Consider the following 19435-nt stretch of genomic DNA (forward strand, 5'->3'; position numbering starts at 1 on the left):
GTCATCTCCATCACAAGATCCCACATCACTTGGTTCCCCCAGCACGTACGGACGAATGTACAAGGTGGGATCTGTCTCCAAAGGCAAGGCGACACAAGGAATAAAGCCACCTCCTCAAAGGGTCACATCACACTGACCTGCTACATCTGTGAATCAGGCTCCAAGACAGAACCAGGTCCAGGTCATCTGTACCTGAGAACATGGTGCAGCCCAGACCATCCCACAATCCAACCTCCCTCCCATTGAGTCCGTCTACACCTCACGCTGCCTCGGCAAGGCCAGCAGCATAATCAAGGATGGCGTACCCTGGCCACTCCCTCTTCTCCCCTCTCCCATCAGGTCAAAGGTACAGAAGTGTGAAAACGCACACCTCCAGATTCAGGGACAGTTTCTTCCCAGCTGTTATCAGGCAACTGAATCATCCTACCACAACCAGAGAGCAATCCTGAACTACCTCTTTGATGACCTTGGACTATCCTTGATCGGACTTTGCTGCCTTTACCTTGCACTATATGTTATTCCCTTATCATGTATCTTTCCACTCGATTGTAATCATGTATTGCTTTTCTGCTGACTGGTTAGCACGCAACAGAAGCTTTTCACTGGGCCTCGGTACACGTGGCAACAAACTGAACTGAACTGAGATATTTTGCAGGATAAATATCCCAAAACCACTGAAGACTGGAGCACATGACAGAACGTCACATTAAACTGCCGATTGTTTGCAGTTCTTACAGCAAGAAATATTAATTACATCTACAACAAGCCAGGACCTTTGAAGATAGCGGACAAATAATAAAGATCAAAATCAGCCGCTATCTTGCCGTCACCAAGAATCAACATCAAATATCAGATGAATTTGAATGAACCACTGGATAACTCTGGTTCCCATTTACCAGTGGGACAATTGTTGATCACTGTTGATCAACTCCAATGATCAAACCATATCCACCACATCATCCCGGACTAAACCAAACCTTCCTCCACAGTCAATTAACGCAATGTCAACCCAAACTTTCCACATCATCCGGCAGCAGGGAACGGAACGCAACTCCTCACGGCCATTTGCATCAAAGACCAGGCTGTACATCAGTAAGCTATCAATGAACGTTTAGTGTGTGTGTGTGTGTCTGTCTGTGAACGTGTGTGTGTGTGTGTGTGTGTGTGTGTGTGTGTGTGTGTGTGTGAACGTGTGTGTGTGTCTGTGAACATGTGTGTGTGTGTGGGTGTGTGAACAGTGTGTGGTGTGAGTGTGGGTGTGTGAACGTGTGTGTGTGTGTGTGTGAACGTGTGTGTGTGTGTGAACGTGTGTGCGTGTGTGTGAACGTGTGTGTGTGAACGTGTGTGAGAGAATGAGAGAGATAGAAAGAGAGATGGAGAGAGAGAATGAGACAGACAGAAACTGAAAAGAGATGGAGAGAGAGAGAGAGAGAGGGTGAGGGAGGGAGATGGGAGGGAGGGGGTGGTGGCGGAGAGAGAGAGAGAGGAGGGGGACATGGAGAGGTGGTGGGGGAGAGTGGGGGGCGGGGGTGAGTGAGGGAGAGAGGGAGGGTGGAATGTGGGGAGAGGAGGAAGAGGGGAGGGAGAAGGGGGAAAGGGGGAGGGGGGGGGAGAAGAGAGGGTGGGGAGAGGGGAGTGGGAGGGCGAGGGAGAGAGAAAGAGAGAATATGAGTGAGTGAGTGAGTGAGTGAGTGAGTGAGTGAGTGAGTCAGTCAGTCAGTCAGTGAGTGAGTGAGTGAGTGTGCGTGTGAGAGAGGAAGAGAACCATGTCTGATACAAATGAGCAGAGCCTGCTGGTTTTACTTTGTAAGAGACATCCAGCAAATGCCTTGCTCCACAATCAGTGCCAGCCACTGCAGGGTGGGAGCAATGATACACCCCCCGTCATTCTAAAACACGCACACAGACACAGAGTGACCGTTACTCAGTACGTCTAACCTTCAATTAAAGCAGAAAATGCTGGAAATACTCAGCAGGTCAGGCAGCTTCTACGGAGAATGAAACGGTTAGCACTTCAGTTTGGATAATTAGACACAAAATGCTGGAGTAACTCAGCGGGACAGACCGCATCTCTGGAGAGAAGGGAAGGGTGGCGTTTCGGGTCGAGACCCCCGTCTACAGGCTGAGAGTCGGGGGAGCGGGAGACGGGGGGTCTCCCTACACAATCGCACCCTTCAGGTTGATAACTTGAATAGCCTTTGAGCTGAAATTAGCGGTTTCTCACTATTTGGAGTGCAGTTGCAAGAGTCACTTGGAATGGACATAGATGGAGTCCATTGAGAACCGCATACATTTACAGCATTTGTTCCCTGACTATATTTCACCGCCTCTACGACACCTCCTCCCCTCCTCCCCTCTCCATATCATACTGATCTCTGCGCCATCTTGTGGCATGATGAGCAACTGAGTTACGTGACCATAGTCGCTACTTGGCGACTCTGGAAGGCGACTCCGGATTGTCAAAGCTGCCACAGCCAGGCATGAAAACAGTTTTTATCCACGAGTAGTTGCTCTACTCAAGAGCCAAAAATCTGTAGCCTCCATTTGATCTGGTATTTTGTTGGTTCACATGCTTGATCATGAATTTTTTTTTATTATTGATGTTTAGTGTTTTCTGAGTCATTCGTAACTGTCACTGTAAGTCATGTTGTTACTTGTGGGCGGAGCACCAAGGCAAATTCCTTGTATGTGAATGCTTGGCCAGTAAATTTACTTACTTGACAACAAGTAAACTTGTTCTTTTTATAGAAAAATAAACCGGATCGCAAGTTTCCTGCCATTTGTTAGCTGGGGGTTGGTTTCAGAGTAAGGGTGCGTGTGTCCCCTTGAGATACATGATCTTACGGTCAAACATCTTGGAACACCCATTGTGTGAAACATTCCAAAAACGGGAAAACAAGCTTTGCCCTTCTGCCCGAGACATTCCAGAGGTTCAGATCAGTCGTGATGAATACAAATGTTAAAGAAGGAACTGCAGATGCTGGAGAATCGAAGGTAGACAAGATTGCTGGAGAAACTCAGCGGGTGCGGCAGCATCTATGGAGCGAAGGAAATAGGCAACGTTTCGTCCCGAAACGTTGCCTATTTCCTTCGCTCCATAGATGCTGCCTCACCCGCTGAGTTTCTCCAGCAATCTTGTCTACCTTTGAATACAAATATCAAAGCCCTGTCCCACGGTACGAGTTCATTCCAAGAGCTCTCCCGAGTTTTTAAAAATTCAAACTCGTGGTAAGCACGGAGAATGACCCCGAGCTCCGACATAGCGGGTATGTTGGAGCTCGGGGACGTCTCTTAGCGCTTACGGGAGGCACTCAAGAAGACTCGCTAATGGCAGGTAAGCACGGGAAGACTCGCGAAGATTTTTCAAACGCGATGAAAAATGTCCACGAGAGCCCCGAGTATTCTCCGTAAATCTCCGAGTTCGAATCAGGGCAAACTCGGGAGAACTCTCGGAATGAACGGGTACCGTGGGACAGGGCTTTCACTTTTCTCTCAGCTCGAGTCTAAACCAGGATGCAAAGGGAAAAAACATGATGGTGGTTAGCTCGGGTTAGCAAACAAAACGGAAAACTAATTACAGTCAGGGTTTGCTAGTGAGGGTGTAAACCTTGAACACTCAGTGTCAATATGTTTTGATGTGAGTACATTTTACACACTCAACCCGACATTACATGCAGCACTGTGGATGGAGAGGTTGAGGGGCAGACATCAACATTTCAAGTACACTCGGATTTCTAACAAAGCACAAAATCATTGACTGGATATATAAAGACCATGGCCACCCGGATTTTCAGAACCGCATTTAAAACGCTGGCGGTATGTCGATCATCTTAAAAACAGGGAAGGACTTAACCGGCCCACCAGATCGTGGTGGATCTAAGGAGATACTAAGAAGGTTGGTGCAGCAGTAAATCTTCAGCCTAACTTGCCCACGCTGATCAACATCTCCCAGCCACACTAGTCCCACCTGCCTGCATTTGGTCCATATCCCTCCAAACCTGTCCTATCCATGTACCTGTCTGTTTCTTTTGCCGTTGGGACAGTCCCAGCCTCAACTACCTCCTCCGGCAGCTCATTCCATACACCCACCACCCTTTGTGTGAAAAAGTTACCCCTCAGATTCCTATTAAATCTTCTCCCCTTCACCTTAAACCTGTGTCCTCTGGTCCTCGATTCCCTTGCTCTGGGCAAGAGATTCTGTGCATCTACCCGATCTATTCCTCTCATGATTTTATACACCTCTATAAGATGACCCCTCATCCTCCTGTGCTCCAAGGAATAGAGTCACAGCCTTACAAAATGTTCCCTTGGAATATCCCAGTTACTGGCACTTAGTCCATGGCTCTCTGCGCCCTTTTTATAATTCTAGTGCTTGCCTAGTCATAGAAACATAGAAAATAGGTGCAGGAGTAGGCCATTCGGCCCTTCGAGCCTGCACCGCCATTCAATATGATCGTGGCTGATCATCCAACTCAGTATCCCGTACCTACCCCCTGATCCCCTTAGCCACAAGGGGCACGCCTAACTCTCTCTTAAATATAGCCAATGAACTGGCCTCAACTACCCTCTGTGGCAGAGAGTTCCAGAGATTCACCACTCTCTGTGTGAAAAAATGTTTTTATGATCTCGGTCCTAAAAGACTTCCCCCTTATCCTTAAACTGTGACCCCTTGTTCTGGACTTCCCCAACATCGGGAACAATCTTCCTGCATCTAGCCTGTCCAACCCCTTAAGAATTTTGTACGTTTCTATAAGATCCCCCCTCACTCTTCTAAATTCTAGCGAGTACAAGCCGAGCCTATCCAGTCTTTTTTAAATGTTGTCGGAGTACGTGTTTCCACCACCCAACACACTCCAAATTCTCTCCATCCTTTGCACCAATGACAAAGAGCAAAAGGGAAAGACCCTCGTCATAAACTACCGCCCCCTGCTGGTGTTGACAGTACCTGCGCCGAACTCCTCGCTGAACGACAGGAAACCAAACAAGAGAAGGAAGTCACAACCAAAGATCACGACACAATTTCAACACAAACGGCCGGGAACCGAGAAGGGGTCGTCTCCCACCTTGGTGATCGGTGACTGAAATGGTGTTTCTAGCCCGTCTGAGTTTAGTTGGTTAAGAAATGGCAGTCTGGTTAGGCAAGGTATCATTGGCCTATCGGGATATATGATATAAAACACTCGTGAAAAACGGACCTACTTACGCAAACGGAGGTTCGGGACCACTGTGGGGGAGGGTCACATGACCAAACACCGGACAAGGCATTGACCACAGGGTAGATAGACCAGTGGACACACGGTGACAATGAGAGTTGTGTGTTAGTGATGGGGATTGGGTTGGGGGGGAAGGTGTGTGTGAGTGGGTTGAGGTTGGAGAAGGAGGGGGTGAAGAAAGAGAAGCAACACACCATTAGAAACATAAAGAGTTGAGTTGCAACACTATTCCCCAGATCTACAGAAGATATCAAATGGGCCACGCTGGCTGAAGTTCTGGTGAGCTACCACAGGATCATCACAAGGTTATGAGGTGCATTTCCCCCTCCACCCCCCCCCCCCCCCCCCGCATAAGCTGCCACCATGGTGTGAGCGAGGCCCGGTACACATGAACCAGAGTCTACTAACCTTTGAACAATCCGACACCATTATTTTCCCACCCTTATAAATATCTGTTACACACCGACCACACTTCAATCCTGGGTGGGGTTGTCTCAGCTTGTTATATTCTGTACTGTGCCTTAAGGGCCTGTCCCACTTTCACCACCTAATTCACGAGCTCTGCCGAGTTTGCCCTTGACTCATGCTCGCAGCATTAGTCATCACGAGGTTGTAGGTGCTCGTGGCATCAAGTAGGTGGGGGCGTGATGAAAAATCTCCACGAGTAAAAAAAGGTGGTGAATTAGGTGGTGAAAGTGGGACAGGCCCTTTCGTGGCCGGTGCATTGTTGGTTGGGTCAGTTCTCGAGGTTACGGGTGGGTTCTCTCTGTGGTGCTCCAGTGTTTAACATCACACCCATGGGTCTCAGGTACAGGATCAGGGATGGGTGCGGCACGGTGGCGCAGCGGTAGAGTTGCAGCCTTATAGCGCTAGAGGCCCGGGTTCGAGCGTGACTACGCGGGCTTGTCTGTATTGCGTTTGTACGTTCTCCCCGTGACCCGCGTGGGCTTTCTCCGGTTTTCTCCCACATTCCAATGACGTGCAGGTTTGTAGGTTAATTGGCTTTGGTAACATTGCAAATTGTTCCGAGTGTGTGTAGGTTAGCGCTAGTGTACGGGGATCGCTGTCTCGGTGGGCGGAAGGGCCTGTTTCCACGCTGTATCTCTAAACTAAAACAAGCTAAGGTGCCGGTGTTTCTTGGCCCTTATACCTGCCAGCAGGGAGCACACTTTGTCTTCCTTGCTCCAGAAACAGACCAAAGGGAAGATGGCAGCAACAGCAAGAGCGCTCCGTTAACCCGTTCAACACAAACTAGCAACAAGGCCCAGAGCTCACACTGCCAGAGTCTGTGAACTGCAGGCCTCTCTGGTGCAGCAGTGCTGGGATGTCAGGCTTGGAGTGGGTATGAGTGTCAGACCTGCACAGGAAGGTGCAAGCCTTTCTAGACCTTCCCCCGCATAGAGACTGAATGTGACACTTGAAAACCCATGAGTCGTGGCTTGGTAGCCACGGAAACCCCCTACTCAGCATTCTGGGTTACAGGCACTAACTGGTTACTGGGGTCTTGGCAAGGAGCGGGGGCGAGCAGCAAAATCTCTGGAGTGGGGGAGCGTGACTTGGGGAGGGGGGGGGGGGGGAGAGCTGGTTCCAGTGTGTAAGGACTACCAGTGCCCCAACATACGCACGCACGCACACACACACACAGACACACGCACGCACACACACACACACACACACACACACGCGCCCACAGACACACGCACAGACGCACACACATACACACACGCCCACACACAGAGACACATACACAGACGCATACATACACACACACAGACGCATACATGCACACACGCCCACACGCACACACACAGAGACACATACACAGACGCGTACATACACACACACAGATGCACACACACACTGACGCATGCACCCACAGGCACGCACACAGATGCACACACCACACACATACACACTCATGGACACAAGGAACTGCAGATGCTGCTTTACTGAAGAAAAGACACTGAGTGTTAGAGTGGGTCAGGCAGCATCTCTAGGAGAGCATGGATAGGTGGTTTCATGTCGGCCCCTTCTTCAGACTGATTTAATAGGCCACAAGTCTACCATTGATTAAGCACCTTTCATTAAATCATATTGTTACTGGATCTTCAAATGAGCACATGAAATCTCCTCGATTTTTGATTTCAGAGACTTAAACCAACTCCAGTGTGGGCGGCACGGTGGTGCAGCTGGTAGAGCTGCTGCCTCACAGCGCCAGAGACCCGGGTTCGATCCCGACCTTGGGTACTGCCTGTGTGTGGAGTTTGCACGTTTTCCCCCCCCCCCCCCCCGTGTGACCGCGTGGGTTTCCTCCGGGCGCTCCGGTTTCCTCCCACATCCCAAAGACGTGCGGTTTTGCGGGTGAATGTGTCCCTGGTGTGCAGGGAGTGGGTGAGAAAAAGTGGGAGAACATGGAGGTAGTTCGATCGCTGGTCAGCGTGGACTGAGTGGGCCGAGTGGCCTGTTTCCGAGCTGCATCTTTCCATTGTTGCATGTTCCCCCTGCATGCACTCGGGGAGTAGCGGGCATACCTGGAGAGGTCGCTGCCCCTGGCGTGAGCCTGGCCTGCGATGGCATCCATGATGGCATCTTGAGAGTACATGCTGATGGGAGTGTTGTACTGGGCATGGATGATGGTTGCCTTCCCCCCCGGGCCCTTCACTTCGATGGGCTTGTGTGTGGACATCACCGAATCCTTCAGCACGTTGGGGTTGAAGCGCTCCACATAGTTGCTACTGTCCACAGGGAGAGAGGAACAGAGGGTGAAGCGTGGCCGGTACGGGGGTGAAAGCTCAGGGGTTAGTGGCAGAAGGGCAGTAGCTGCAGAAGCCTTAGGCCGGCATGGTAGCGCAGCGGTAGTGTTGCTGCTTTACAACACTTACAGCGCCAGAGACCCGGGTTCAATCCTGACTACGGGTGCTGTCTGTACTGAGTTTGCACGTTCTCCCCGTGACCTGCATGGGTTTTCTCCGGGATCTCCAGTTTCTTCCCACACTCCAAAGACGTCCAGGTTTGTAGGTTAATTGTAAATTGTCCCTAGTGTGTGTAGGATGATGCTAGTGTAGGGGGTGATCACTGGTTGGCATGGAATCGGTGGGCCAAAGGGCCTGTTTCGGTGCTGTATCTCTAAACTAAACTAGCTGCTGTAAGCGTGTGACGTTACTGTGGAGGCCCAGTGTTCCTGGCCTCTGCTGCCACTGCTGCCACTGGCGAGAGGGAAATATTCCAGCTTTTCCGTTCGCGGGAGACGTGGGTTTTGGATTTTAACGGAAGCTCGGCCACTTCCCCACCTTGTTCCCGCCCGTGTGCGGCTCCAGGCCTGCGCGGCCCGCTGCTGCAGCATGCACTGCTCCCGGCACCAGCGCCAACAACCATGCCGCATTTCCCAGCATGCATTGCAGCGCCCGCCATTACAGCCAAACACACCTGACCCCCGACCCCCGCATGCAGCACCAACACCGCCGCACTCCACACAGTTCACACGACAAACCCCCCCCACCCCCACAATCATCCCTGAGCAAACACTGAACGACCGAGTTTCCCTTCCTGCACCAGTCACTGAAAGTTGGCGTGCAGGTACAGCAGGCAGTGAAGAAAGCTAATGGAATGATGGCCTTCATAGCAAGAGGATTTCAGTATTGGAGTAAAGAGGTCCTTCTGCAGTAATATTGGGCTCTGGTGAAACCACATCTGGAGTATTGTGTACAGTTTTGGTTTTCTAATTTGAGGAAGGACATCCTTGTGATTAAGGCAGTGCATCGTAGGTTCACGAGATTGATCCCTGCGATGGCTCGACTGTCATATGAGGAAAGATTGAAAAGACTAGGCTTGTATTCACAGGAGTTTAGAAGGATGAGGGAGGATCTTATAGAAACATATCAAATTATAAAAGGACTGGACAAGCTAGATGCAGGAAACATGTTCCCAATGTTGGGCGAGTCCAGAACCAGGGGTCACGGTCTTAGAATAAAGGGGAGGCCATTTAAGACTGAGGTGAGAAAAAAACTTTTTCACCCTGAGAATTGTGAATTTGTGGAATTCCCTGCCACAGAGGGCAGTGGAGGCCAAATCACTGGATGGATTTAAGAGAGAGTTAGATAGAGCTCTAGGGGCTAGTGGAATCAAGGGATATGGGGAGAAGGCAGGCACGGGTTATTGATTGGGGACGATCAGCCATGATCGCAATGAATGGCGGTGCTGGCTCGAAGGGCCGAATGGCCTCCTCCTGCACCTATTTTCTATGTTTCTATGCCTGCTCAAAATCAGCTTTGTTAATGCAACCACGGAGTTGGGTGGGCAGCTCTGAAGTTGTAAGCAGCGAGTTGGCGAGTTTGTTGCAAGGCTAACTCTTCTCCATATCCATGTCACAGACCCCACTGAATATTCCTTTCACATTTGCATCCTGACTACGGGTGCTGTCTGTACGGAGTTTGCACGTTCCCCCTGTGATTGCGTAGGTTTTCTTCGGGTGCTTCGGTTTACTCCCACACTCCAAAATCGTTCGGGGTTTGTAGGCTAAGTGGTTTCTGTAAATCGTTCCGCATTGTGTAGGATGGTGCTAGTGTATAGGTGGCTGGCACGGACTCAGTGGGCCGAAGGGCCTGTTTCCACGCCGTATCTCCAAATTCAACTAAACTGATCTAAAGTCAACTAAAGTGGACTCGGTGGGCCTGTTTCAATGCTGCATCACTGAACTGAACTAAACTATACCAGGCTAGACTAGACTAAACTAGACTATACTAAAATTAAACCAAACTAAACCAAGCCATGGAGTTTGCATGTACAGTATTCAGCAGAATAGGAAAAACACAATGATTAAAGAACACAGGCAGGTACGCAACGCAACGCAACGCAACGCCTGCAAGTACAACTGCAACCTGCATGCTGCACAACAACACGGGCCAGGGAGAGACTGGGCAGGTCGGGGAGAGAGAGGGCAGGTCGGGGAGAGACAGGGCAGGTCGGGGAGAGACAGGGTAGGTCGGGGAGAGAGAGGGCAGGTCGGGGAGAGAGAGAGGGCAGGTCGGGGAGAGAGAGGGGAGGGAGGTCGGGGAGAGACAGGGCAGGTCGGGGAGGACAAGGGCAGGTCGGGAGAGAGAGGGCAGGTCGGGGTGAGAGAGGGGAGGGCGGGGAGAGAGAGGGCAGGTCGGGGAGAGAGAGGGCAGGTCGGGGGAGGGAGAGAGGGCAGGAGAGGGCAGGTCGGAGAGAGAGGGCAGGTCGGGGGAGACAGAGAGGGCAGGTCAGGGAGAGGGCAGAGTCGGGGGAGGAGAGGGGCAGGGGGGAGAGAGAGGGCAGGTCGGGGGGAGAGAGAGAGGGCAGGGTCGGGGAGAGAGAGAGGGCAGGTCGGGGGAGAGAGAGGGCAGGTCGGGGAGAGAGAGGGCAGGTCGGGGGAGGAGAGAGAGGGCAGGTCGGGAGAGAGAGGCAGGGCGGGGGAGAGAGGGGAGAGAGAGGGCAGGTCGGGGAGAGAGAGGGCAGGTCGGGGAGAGACAGGGCAGGTCGGGGAGAGAGAGGGCAGGTCGGGGGGAGAGACTGGGCAGGGCAGGTCGGGGAGAGAGAGAGGGCAGGTCGGGGAGAGAGAGGGCAGGTCGGGGGAGAGAGAGGGCAGGTCGGAGGAGGAGAGAGAGGGCAGGGTCGGGGGGAGAGAGGGCAGAGGGCGGGGAGAGAGAGGGCAGGTCGGGGAGAGAGAGAGGGGCAGGTTGGGGAGAGAGAGGGCAGGTCGGGGAGAGAGAGAGAGGGCAGGTTGGGGAGAGAGAGAGGGCAGGTCGGGGTCGGAGAGAGGGGGCAGTCGGGGGGAGAGAGGGCAGGTCGGGGAGAGAGGAGGGCAGGTCGGGGGGAGAGAGGGGCAGGAGGAGAGAGGGGGGGGAGAGAGAGGGCAGGTCGGGGGGAGAGAGAGGGCAGGTGGGGGGGGGAGAGAGGGCCAGGTCGGGGAGAGAGGAGGGCAGGTCGGGGAGAGAGAGGGCAGGTCGGGGGGAGAGAGAGGGCAGGTCGGGGAGAGAGAGAGGGGGGGTCGGGGGGAGAGAGAGAGGGCAGGTCGGGGGAGAGAGGGGCAGGTCGGGGGAGAGAGGAGAGGGGCAGGTCGGGGGGAGAGAGGGCAGGTCGGGGGGGAGAGAGGGCAGGTCGGGGAGAGAGAGGGCAGGTCGGGGGGAGATACAGGGCAGGTCGGGGAGAGAGAGGGCAGGTCGGGGAGAGACAGGGCAGGTCGGGGAGAGACAGGGCAGGTCGGAGTGAGAGAGGGGTAGGTCGGGGAGAGACAGGGCAGGGGAGGGGGAGAGAGAGGGCAGGTCGGGGGAGAGAGAGGGGAGGAGGTCGGGGAGAGACAGGGCAGGTCGGGGGAGAGAGAGGGCAGGTCGGGGTGAGACAGGGGAGGGAGGGGGGGAGAGAGAGGGCAGGAAGGGGGAGAGAGAGGGCAGGTCGGAGAGAGAGAGAGGAGGGCAGGAGGGGGGAGAGAGAGAGGGCAGGTCGGGCAGAGAGAGGGCAGGTCGGGGTGAGGGAGACAGGGGAGGGGGGGAGAGAGAGGGCAGGTCGGGGGGAGAGAGAGGGCAGGTTGGGGAGAGAGAGGGCAGGTCGGGGAGAGGGACAGAGGGGCAGGTCGAGGAGAGAGAGGACAGGTCGGGGGAGAGAGAGGGCAGGTCGGGGGAGAGACAGGGCAGGTCGGGGGGGAGAGACAGGGCAGGAGAGAGCGGGGGAGAGACAGGCAGGTCGGGGAGAGACAGGGCAGGTCGGGAGAGAGAGGGCAGGTCGGGGGAGAGAGAGGGCAGGTCGGGGAGAGAGAGGGGCAGGTCGGGGAGGAGAGGGACAGGTCGGGGAGAGAGAGGGCAGGTCGGGGAGAGAGAGGGCAGGTCGGGGAGAGAGAGGGGGGGAGGGGGGTCGGGGAGAGAGAGGGCAGGTCGGGGAGAGAGAGGGCAGGTGGGGAGAGAGAGGGCAGGTCGGGGGGGAGGAGAGAGGGCAGGTTGGGGAGAGAGAGGGCAGGAAGGGGGAAAGAGGGGAGAGGAGGGCAGGGGGGAGAGAAGAGAGGGCAGGTCGGGGGAGAGAGGGCAGGTCGGGGGGAGAGGGGCAGGGGGGGGAGAGAAGGGCAGGTCGGGGGGGAGAGGAGAGAGGCAGAGTCGGGGGGGAGAGAGAGGGCAGGTCGGGAGGAGAGAGAGGGCAGGTGGGGGGAGGGAGAGAGGGCCAGGTCGGGGAGAGAGAGAGGCAGTCGGGGTGGGGGGGGAGAGAGGGCAGGTCGGGGAGAGAGAGGAGAGGGCAGGTCGGGGAGAGAGAGGGCAGGTCGGGAGGAGAGGAGAGAGAAGGGCAGGTCGGGGGGAGAGAGGGCAGGTCGGGGGGAGAGAGGGCAGGTCGGGGGAGAGGAGAGGGGAGGTCGGGGGCAGATGACAGGGCAGGTCGGGGAGAGAGAGGGCAGGGTGGGGGAGAGAGAGGGCAGGTTGGGGAGAGGGAGGGCAGGCGGGGAGGGACAGGGCAGGTCGGGGTCAGAGAGAGGGCAGGTCGGGGAGAGAGAGGGCGGGTCGGGGGAGAGACAGAGCAGGCGAGGTCGGGGAGGAGAGATGCAAAGGGGAGAGAGAGAGGGGCAGGTCGGGGAGAGAGAGAGGGCAGGTCGGGGAGAGAGGAGAGGGTCGGTCGGGGAGAGAGAGGGCAGGTCGGGGAGGAGAGAGGGGAAGGTCGGGGAGGAGAGAGAGGGGGGGCAGGTCAGATTGGGGAGAGGAGAGAGGGCAGGGAGGGGAGAGAGAGGGCAGGTCGGGGGAGAGAGAGAGGGCAGGTCGGGGAGAGAGAGGGCAGGTCGGGATGAGAGCAGAAGGTGGGGGAGGGCCAGGGCAGGTCGGGAGAGAGAGAGGGCAGGTCGGGGGCAGAGAGAGGGCAGGAGGTCGGGAGAGAGAGAGGGCAGGTTGGGGAGAGACAGGGCAGGTCGGGGAGAGAGAGGGCAGGTCGGGGAGAGAGAGGGCAGGTCGGGCAGAGAGAGGGCAGGTCGGGGAGAGAGAGGGCAGGTCGGGGGCAGAGACAGGGCAGGCGGGGCAGAGAGACAGGGCAGGCTAGGGCGACAGGGCCACCTCGTGCTGCCCTGGGGCACAACACACAACACACTACCACAGGAAGGCTGCCCACTAACTTGGATGAAGTGTTGATAATCTGCGGAGGGAAAAAGATTCAAAGAAGATGGTTTAGTTGCCAAGTCAGGTGGCGGTACGTCAGGAGCAACGCAGACCCACGCAGTTCCCATCTGCATGAGACCCCCTCCCATTGCCCCCCCACCCAGAGGCAAAGGCAATGTCCAGAGGCTAAAGAACACAGCGGCGGATTGGTGGATGTTACAGGCCCACCATCGACTGGTGGTCCGGCAGCTCCTTTAACCCGGTCAAAATCACGAGAGACTTGAACCTCCCCACCCCCCCAACAGAAGCCCCCCCAATAATGTGGCTCCCAAGCCGGGTGAGGCGGCTGATCTCAACCTCATCGGAGCTTCCACACACTGACCGGCGGGTCAAATGTGCCCCCTGCGGCCAGGGCTTTGTGGAAAGAGAGAGTGGAGTGCTGTATTAGTGATGCTGGATGCTGGATTGTGATACTCAATGGTTCAATGGCGTTTTGCTGCCTCCTGTGCACTGCAAACAATGACATTATTTTTAAATAAACCACAAACGCACCAGTTGGCACCATTTAAACATAGTCCCAAGTTGGCCCAGATTCAGCGGGCCAAAGGGCCTGTTCCCACTGTACCTCTAAAAACTAAAGTAAAAATCGTGGTGTATGTGTCTTTCCATCTCATCATCTGTTTGTTACCAGAGAGGAAGTGCCCGCACCCAGTCGCCAGGCGATGCCTTTAGCACAAGCAATGAATGGCAAACTCAACCCGATAAACACACACCTTCAGTCCTACTGGCTACCGATTCCACCAGAGGCTGGAACAAGCAGTTGCTGCCAATACAGTGACTATAAACTGCGTCAAAGGCCATGAAGCCGCCTCTATCCACGGTGCCCAAACACTACTGCAATGCCAGTTTTATCCACAGAGTGCGACTCTTGCACCAGATGCAAACCTGCAACAGCAAAATCAGCAGCAGACAATCGGAACAGACAGATGGCCAGACCCTCTGGTAGACCCAGTCAGGAGGTGACTCCATCTCAGATGCCTGGTTTAATCTCTGGAGACAGTGCCACAGTCCGAATTCTAATGGGTGGAAAACTATTTGTTGGACCAGTGGAAATGATCCAACGTGGAGATACGTAACTAAGGCAATAGATGGAATGGAGACGTGAACCAGCCTGGAGCTCAAGGTGGTGAGGAAGGCCAAGAGCCGAGAGTCCTACTCCTCCATCAGGGCTGACAAGCAGGAACTGGATAGATACAAGTGAAGATCATTTGCAGGTTGATGGGGGAATGGGAGGGATGGGATTGCTCTGTTGGGGCAGTACAGATGGGCTCAGTGTCTTTCTACTGTCCTGCAGTTATTCTCTGGTCCCGATGCTCCCTTTTCTCGTGTTCCCACAAGCAACAATGGACGGTGCCTCACGGATTCTTCAACCTCCTCCAAGATTTCAAAGTTCGCAATGTTCTCCAAGAATCCGCCAGCCGCGACCTTCTCCATGATCTCAGGAGGTTCAATGTTCTCCAAGATGCAGGAGGTTCAATGTTCTCTGATGTCCCAGGGCTTGGCAATGTTCTCCAGGAATCCCGAGGGTGTAACGCTTGCCAAGATCCCGGTTTGCAATGTTCTCCCAGATCCCAGAGATTCGACCTTCTCCAAGATCCCAGATTGCAACCCGTCTGAAGAAGGGTTTTGGCCCGAAACGTTGCCTATTTCCTTCGCTCCATAGATGCTGCTGCACCCGCTGAGTTTCTCCGGCATTTTTGTCTACTCAGAGATTCCAATGTTCTCCCAGATCCCAGAGATTCAACCTTCTCCTAGATCCCAGAGTTGTACCGTGTTTAGGAGGTAAAGACAGCAAGTCGGAAGGCTTGATGAGGTATGTCTTTGGTGGGTAGTCACTAGATAGCAGGGAGATGCAATGGGGCTGTCCAGTACAGACTGCTCAAGAGGCTGCTCAGTGAGAGGTTCCCCTACAGAACACTAACCCAGACCCATCCCCTTCACTACACGGCGGGGATGAGGTTTGTGGTACGTACCCTGGCAGCAGTCCGCCCACGGAGACCCTGCCCGCTCTGCCATCCTCCTGGCCAATGGGCCTCCTCATTTCCTCAAAGGTCTCCTTTGAGTACAGACCAATGGGGCTGTTGTACTGCCCCCGTGAGGCGGATGTGGGTGTTGCACCCTTAATGCCAGATGCATCGGAGACCCTCGCCGAGAGGTTGACCCCTCCTTGAGGTGAGTGGTCAGGGGTCATAGAGGTGGCTGGTGAGAACATCGAGGTGGTCCCAGAAGATGTTCGCCCGAAGGAAGTGGTCATCTGTGAGCTGCAGGAGATGTTGGTGGTCCTGGCAGCGGACCAGTCCCAGGCGATGCCGTTGGGCGGGCGTGGGGTGTCGGCAGGCAGGACCCCCAGGCTGGGCCGCTGCTCGGGGGTCGACGTCTGGTATCTGCTCCCAGGGCTGCGGCTGCTCTCCAGGTCCTGCTCCTGCAACAACACACAGCCACGTACGACACACACACACACACACACACACACACACACACACCGGCATAAGCAACCGTCACTGATCACAACCTACGCAACGCACACCAGCGGGCAAAGCACAACACCAGCCCGTGGCCCAAACCATCCAGGCGTTCACTCCGGATACTGCAGTATCCCAGCACGAAACGAAGGCCATCTCAACAGACAGTCGCCTGGGAGAATTTGGAAGCGTCTCAAAGCTGAAGACGGCTTCAACACCTGACGCTGAATCGGCCCATACCTCTCCTGCCCTGTGACCTCTACCATGTTGACCTTACTGGTTAACATTTCCAATCAGTGTGCATCTGATGAGGGGTGGGACGGTGGAGCTGCTGCCTAACAGCGCCAGAGACGGCGGTTCAATCCTGACTGCGGGTGCTGCCTGTATGGATTTGTTACGTTCCCCCTGTGACCTGCGTGGGTTTTCCCCGGGTGCTCCAGTTTCCTCCCGCACTCCAAAGACGTGCAGGTGTGTAAGATAATTGGTGTGTAGGATAGTGTTAGTGTACGGGGATCGCTGGTCGGCACGGACTCAGTAGGCCGAAAGGCCTGTTTCCGTGCTGCATCTCTAAAGTCAAGAGGGAAATCACCCCAAATCACTACTAGTCCATGTCTCAACTACATTTTCCCTCTCCCTTCTCCAGAATTCCCTTCTTCTATTGAAAGCACAGCTCAAGTTATGGTGAGGTGTGATGAATTAATAGGAACCTGAGGGGCAACTTTTTCCACACAGAGCGTGGTGGGTGTACGGAACGAGCTGAGGTAGTTGAGGCAGGTACTCTCACAACTTTAAACAGGTACATGGATAGGACAGGTTTAGAGGGATCTGGGCCAAACGCAGGCAGGTGGGACTGGTGTAGATGGGTCATGTTGGTCAACGTGGGCAATTTGGACCAAAGGGCCTGTGTCCATGACTCCATGACTTGACATGTTCCCTGGACTCCCTGGAGTCCGGCAATGGTTAGATGCCAGCAGGGCAGGGACGGGAAGTTTGGGCACAAGACAGGTGCCATTTCCAAAGACAAATCCTTCGAGATGCCATCGCTGACTGAGAACATCAGACGTTGGATTGGGGAGATGCTGATGGAGAATGAGTGGCATGAATTAAGTTGCTCGTGTCTGCAGGGACCGACTAATCCTGGCATCTGGTGGAGTGGATTAGGCTGCATTCACAAGTCTGTTATCAGCTATCCAGCCACATTAGGCAAATAATCCTCCCGTTACATAGACTCAATAGTCCTCCTCTAAAGCCTGGGAACGTGTGTGTGCATGTGTGTGTGTGGTGTGTGTGTGTGTGTGTGTGTGTGTGTGTGTGTGTGTGTGTGTGTGTGTGTGTGTGTGTGTGTGTGTGTGTATCTGTACTTGTATGTGTGTGTGTGTGTGTGTGTGTGTGTGTGTGTGTGTGTGTGTGTGTGTGTGTGTGTGTGTGTGTGTGTGTGTGTGTGTGTGTGTGTATCTGTACTTGTATGTGTGTGCGTGTGCGTGTGTGTCTGTGAGTGTGTTAGATTAGATTAGATTAGTTTAGTTTATTGTCATTCAGACCTTTCGGTCTGAACGAAATTGCCTTTCCCTGCAGTCATACATATAATACAAAATGACAAAAACACACAATCAACACAATTTTAACATCCACCACAGTGAGTTCACCAAACACCTCCTCCCTCTGCGCCGAGGCGATCCAGGCTCCAGATGTTGTGACCCCACCGGGTGATGGTAAATCCCGTGGCTCAACCGTGCTCTGCGAACGGGCCGGTTCAAACTCCGCGGGTGGTCGCTGCCGCCGCCACAGCTCCGGGGCCGAGTCGGGTCTCCGTTGCCGTTGCCGCTGCCGCTGCTGCCGCCACAGCTCCGAGGCCGCCAGCTCCGCCATTAGGCCTCGGCGCAGACGGAGACGGGGACGGGGAATATGACAGAAAAAAAGTCGCATCTCCCGAAGGAAGAGACCAAAACATGTTTCTCCCACCCCATCCCACACACATACACAACTTAATAAAACAAAATTAACTAAAACATGACAAAGGAACAAAAAGAAAGAAAAAAAGACAAAAAAGTTTGTGTCTTTATCTGTACTTGTGTGTGTGTGTGTGTGTGTGTGTGTGTGTGCGAGTGTGTATGCGTGTGTGTGTGTGAGTGAGTGTGTGTGTGTGTGTGTGTGTGTGCGTGTGTGTGTGTGTGTGTGCGTGTGTGTGTGTGTGTGTGTGTGTGTGTGTGTGTGTGTGTGTGTGTGTGTGTGTGTATGTGTGTGTGTGTGTGTATGTATGTGTGTGTGCGTGTGTGTGTGTGTGTGTGTATGTGTGTGTGTGTGTGTGTGTGTGTGTGTGAGCTTGTGTGCGCGTGTGTGGTGTGTGTGTGGTGTGTGTGCGCGTGTTTGTGTGTGTGTGTGTGTGTGTGTGTGTGTGTGCGCGTGTGTGTGTGTGTGTGTGTGTGTGTGTGTGTGTGTGTGTGTGTGTGTGTGTGCGAGTGTGTGTGTGTGTGTGCGCTTGTGTGTGTGTGTGTGTGTGCGCATTTGTGGTGTGTGAGAGTGTGTGTGTGCGTGTGTGTGTGTGTGTGTGTGTGTGTGTGTGTGCGCGTGATTTGTGTGTGTGTGTGTGCGTTGTGTGTGTGTGTGAGCGTGTGTGTGTGTGTGCGAGCGCTTTGTGTGTGTGTGTGAGTGCGTGGTGTTTTTGTGTGTGCGCGTGTGTGTGTGTGTTGTGGTTGTGTGTGTGTGCGCGCGTGTGTTTGTGTGTGCGCGCGTGTGTGTGTGTGTGTGCGCGCGTGTGTGTGCGCGTGTGTGTGTGTGCGCGTGTGTGTGTGTGCGCGTGTGTGTGTGTGCGCGCGTGTCTTTGTGTGTGTGTGTGCGTGTGTGTGTGTGTGTGCGCGTGTGTGTGCGCGTGTGTTTGTGTGTGCGCACGTGTGTTTGTGTGTGTGCTCGCACGTGTGTTTGTGTGTGTGCTCGCATCTGAACACGTGCATGTGTCCGTGTGTGTGGCGTGCATGTACATGGATGCATACGCGCGCAGGCTTTCAGACATCTGTGTGTGCCTCTATACATGCACGCGCCTGTACAAATCCCCGTGTCTCTGTAATAAACTGCATGCAATGATTTTGTTAATTTGACAGGATTAAGGGATTAGCCCAATCATCTGGTCATATTTGATTTCCACCAGTTGCATTAACAGCCTGCATCATCAGCTTTTAAAGGAGTTCTAGGCAAATAAAACCCAACACAGGGGCATCGTTACACTGGGCAGAAACTCGTTCATAAACTTTGGATTTCAAAAGCAGATGGTGGTTTACACCCTGACAAAGTGGCGGAGTAACTCAGCGTGTCAGGCAGCATCTCTAGAGAACACAGACAGGTGACGTTACTGGTCGGGACCCTTCTCCTGATTGATTGTAATGGGGGGATTGTAAAGCTGGGGGAGTGGGCCGAATGGCCTCATCGTGCTCCTATGAATTTTATGAACTTTTGGGGCGGCACGTTGGTGCAGCGGTGGAGTTGCTGCCTTACGGTGCCCGTGACCCGGGTTCAATCCCGACTACGGGTGCTGCCTGTATGGAGTTTGCACGTTCTCCCCGTGACCAGCTTGGGGTTTTCTCCGAGATCTTCAGTTTCCTCACACACTCCAAAGACGTGCAGG

The 19435-nt window shown here is 54.2% G+C and overlaps 1 protein-coding gene across 1 annotated transcript in view; it reads right to left on the bottom strand.

Moving 5' to 3' along the window:
- ldb3a (LIM domain binding 3a) overlaps window positions 1–19435 on the bottom strand; it is a 135281-nt gene that overhangs the window by 56139 nt on the left and 59707 nt on the right. Inside the window, exons 5-7 of the mRNA XM_055661564.1 lie at window positions 15324–15776; window positions 13312–13331; window positions 7745–7948 (exon numbers count right to left, since the gene is read on the bottom strand). Coding sequence (XP_055517539.1) covers window positions 7745–7948; window positions 13312–13331; window positions 15324–15776 — 677 coding nt within the window. The remainder of the gene's footprint in view (window positions 1–7744; window positions 7949–13311; window positions 13332–15323; window positions 15777–19435) is intronic.

This window comes from Leucoraja erinacea, chromosome 34 (assembly GCF_028641065.1).
Source record: "Leucoraja erinacea ecotype New England chromosome 34, Leri_hhj_1, whole genome shotgun sequence".
Lineage (NCBI taxonomy): Eukaryota > Metazoa > Chordata > Chondrichthyes > Rajiformes > Rajidae > Leucoraja > Leucoraja erinaceus.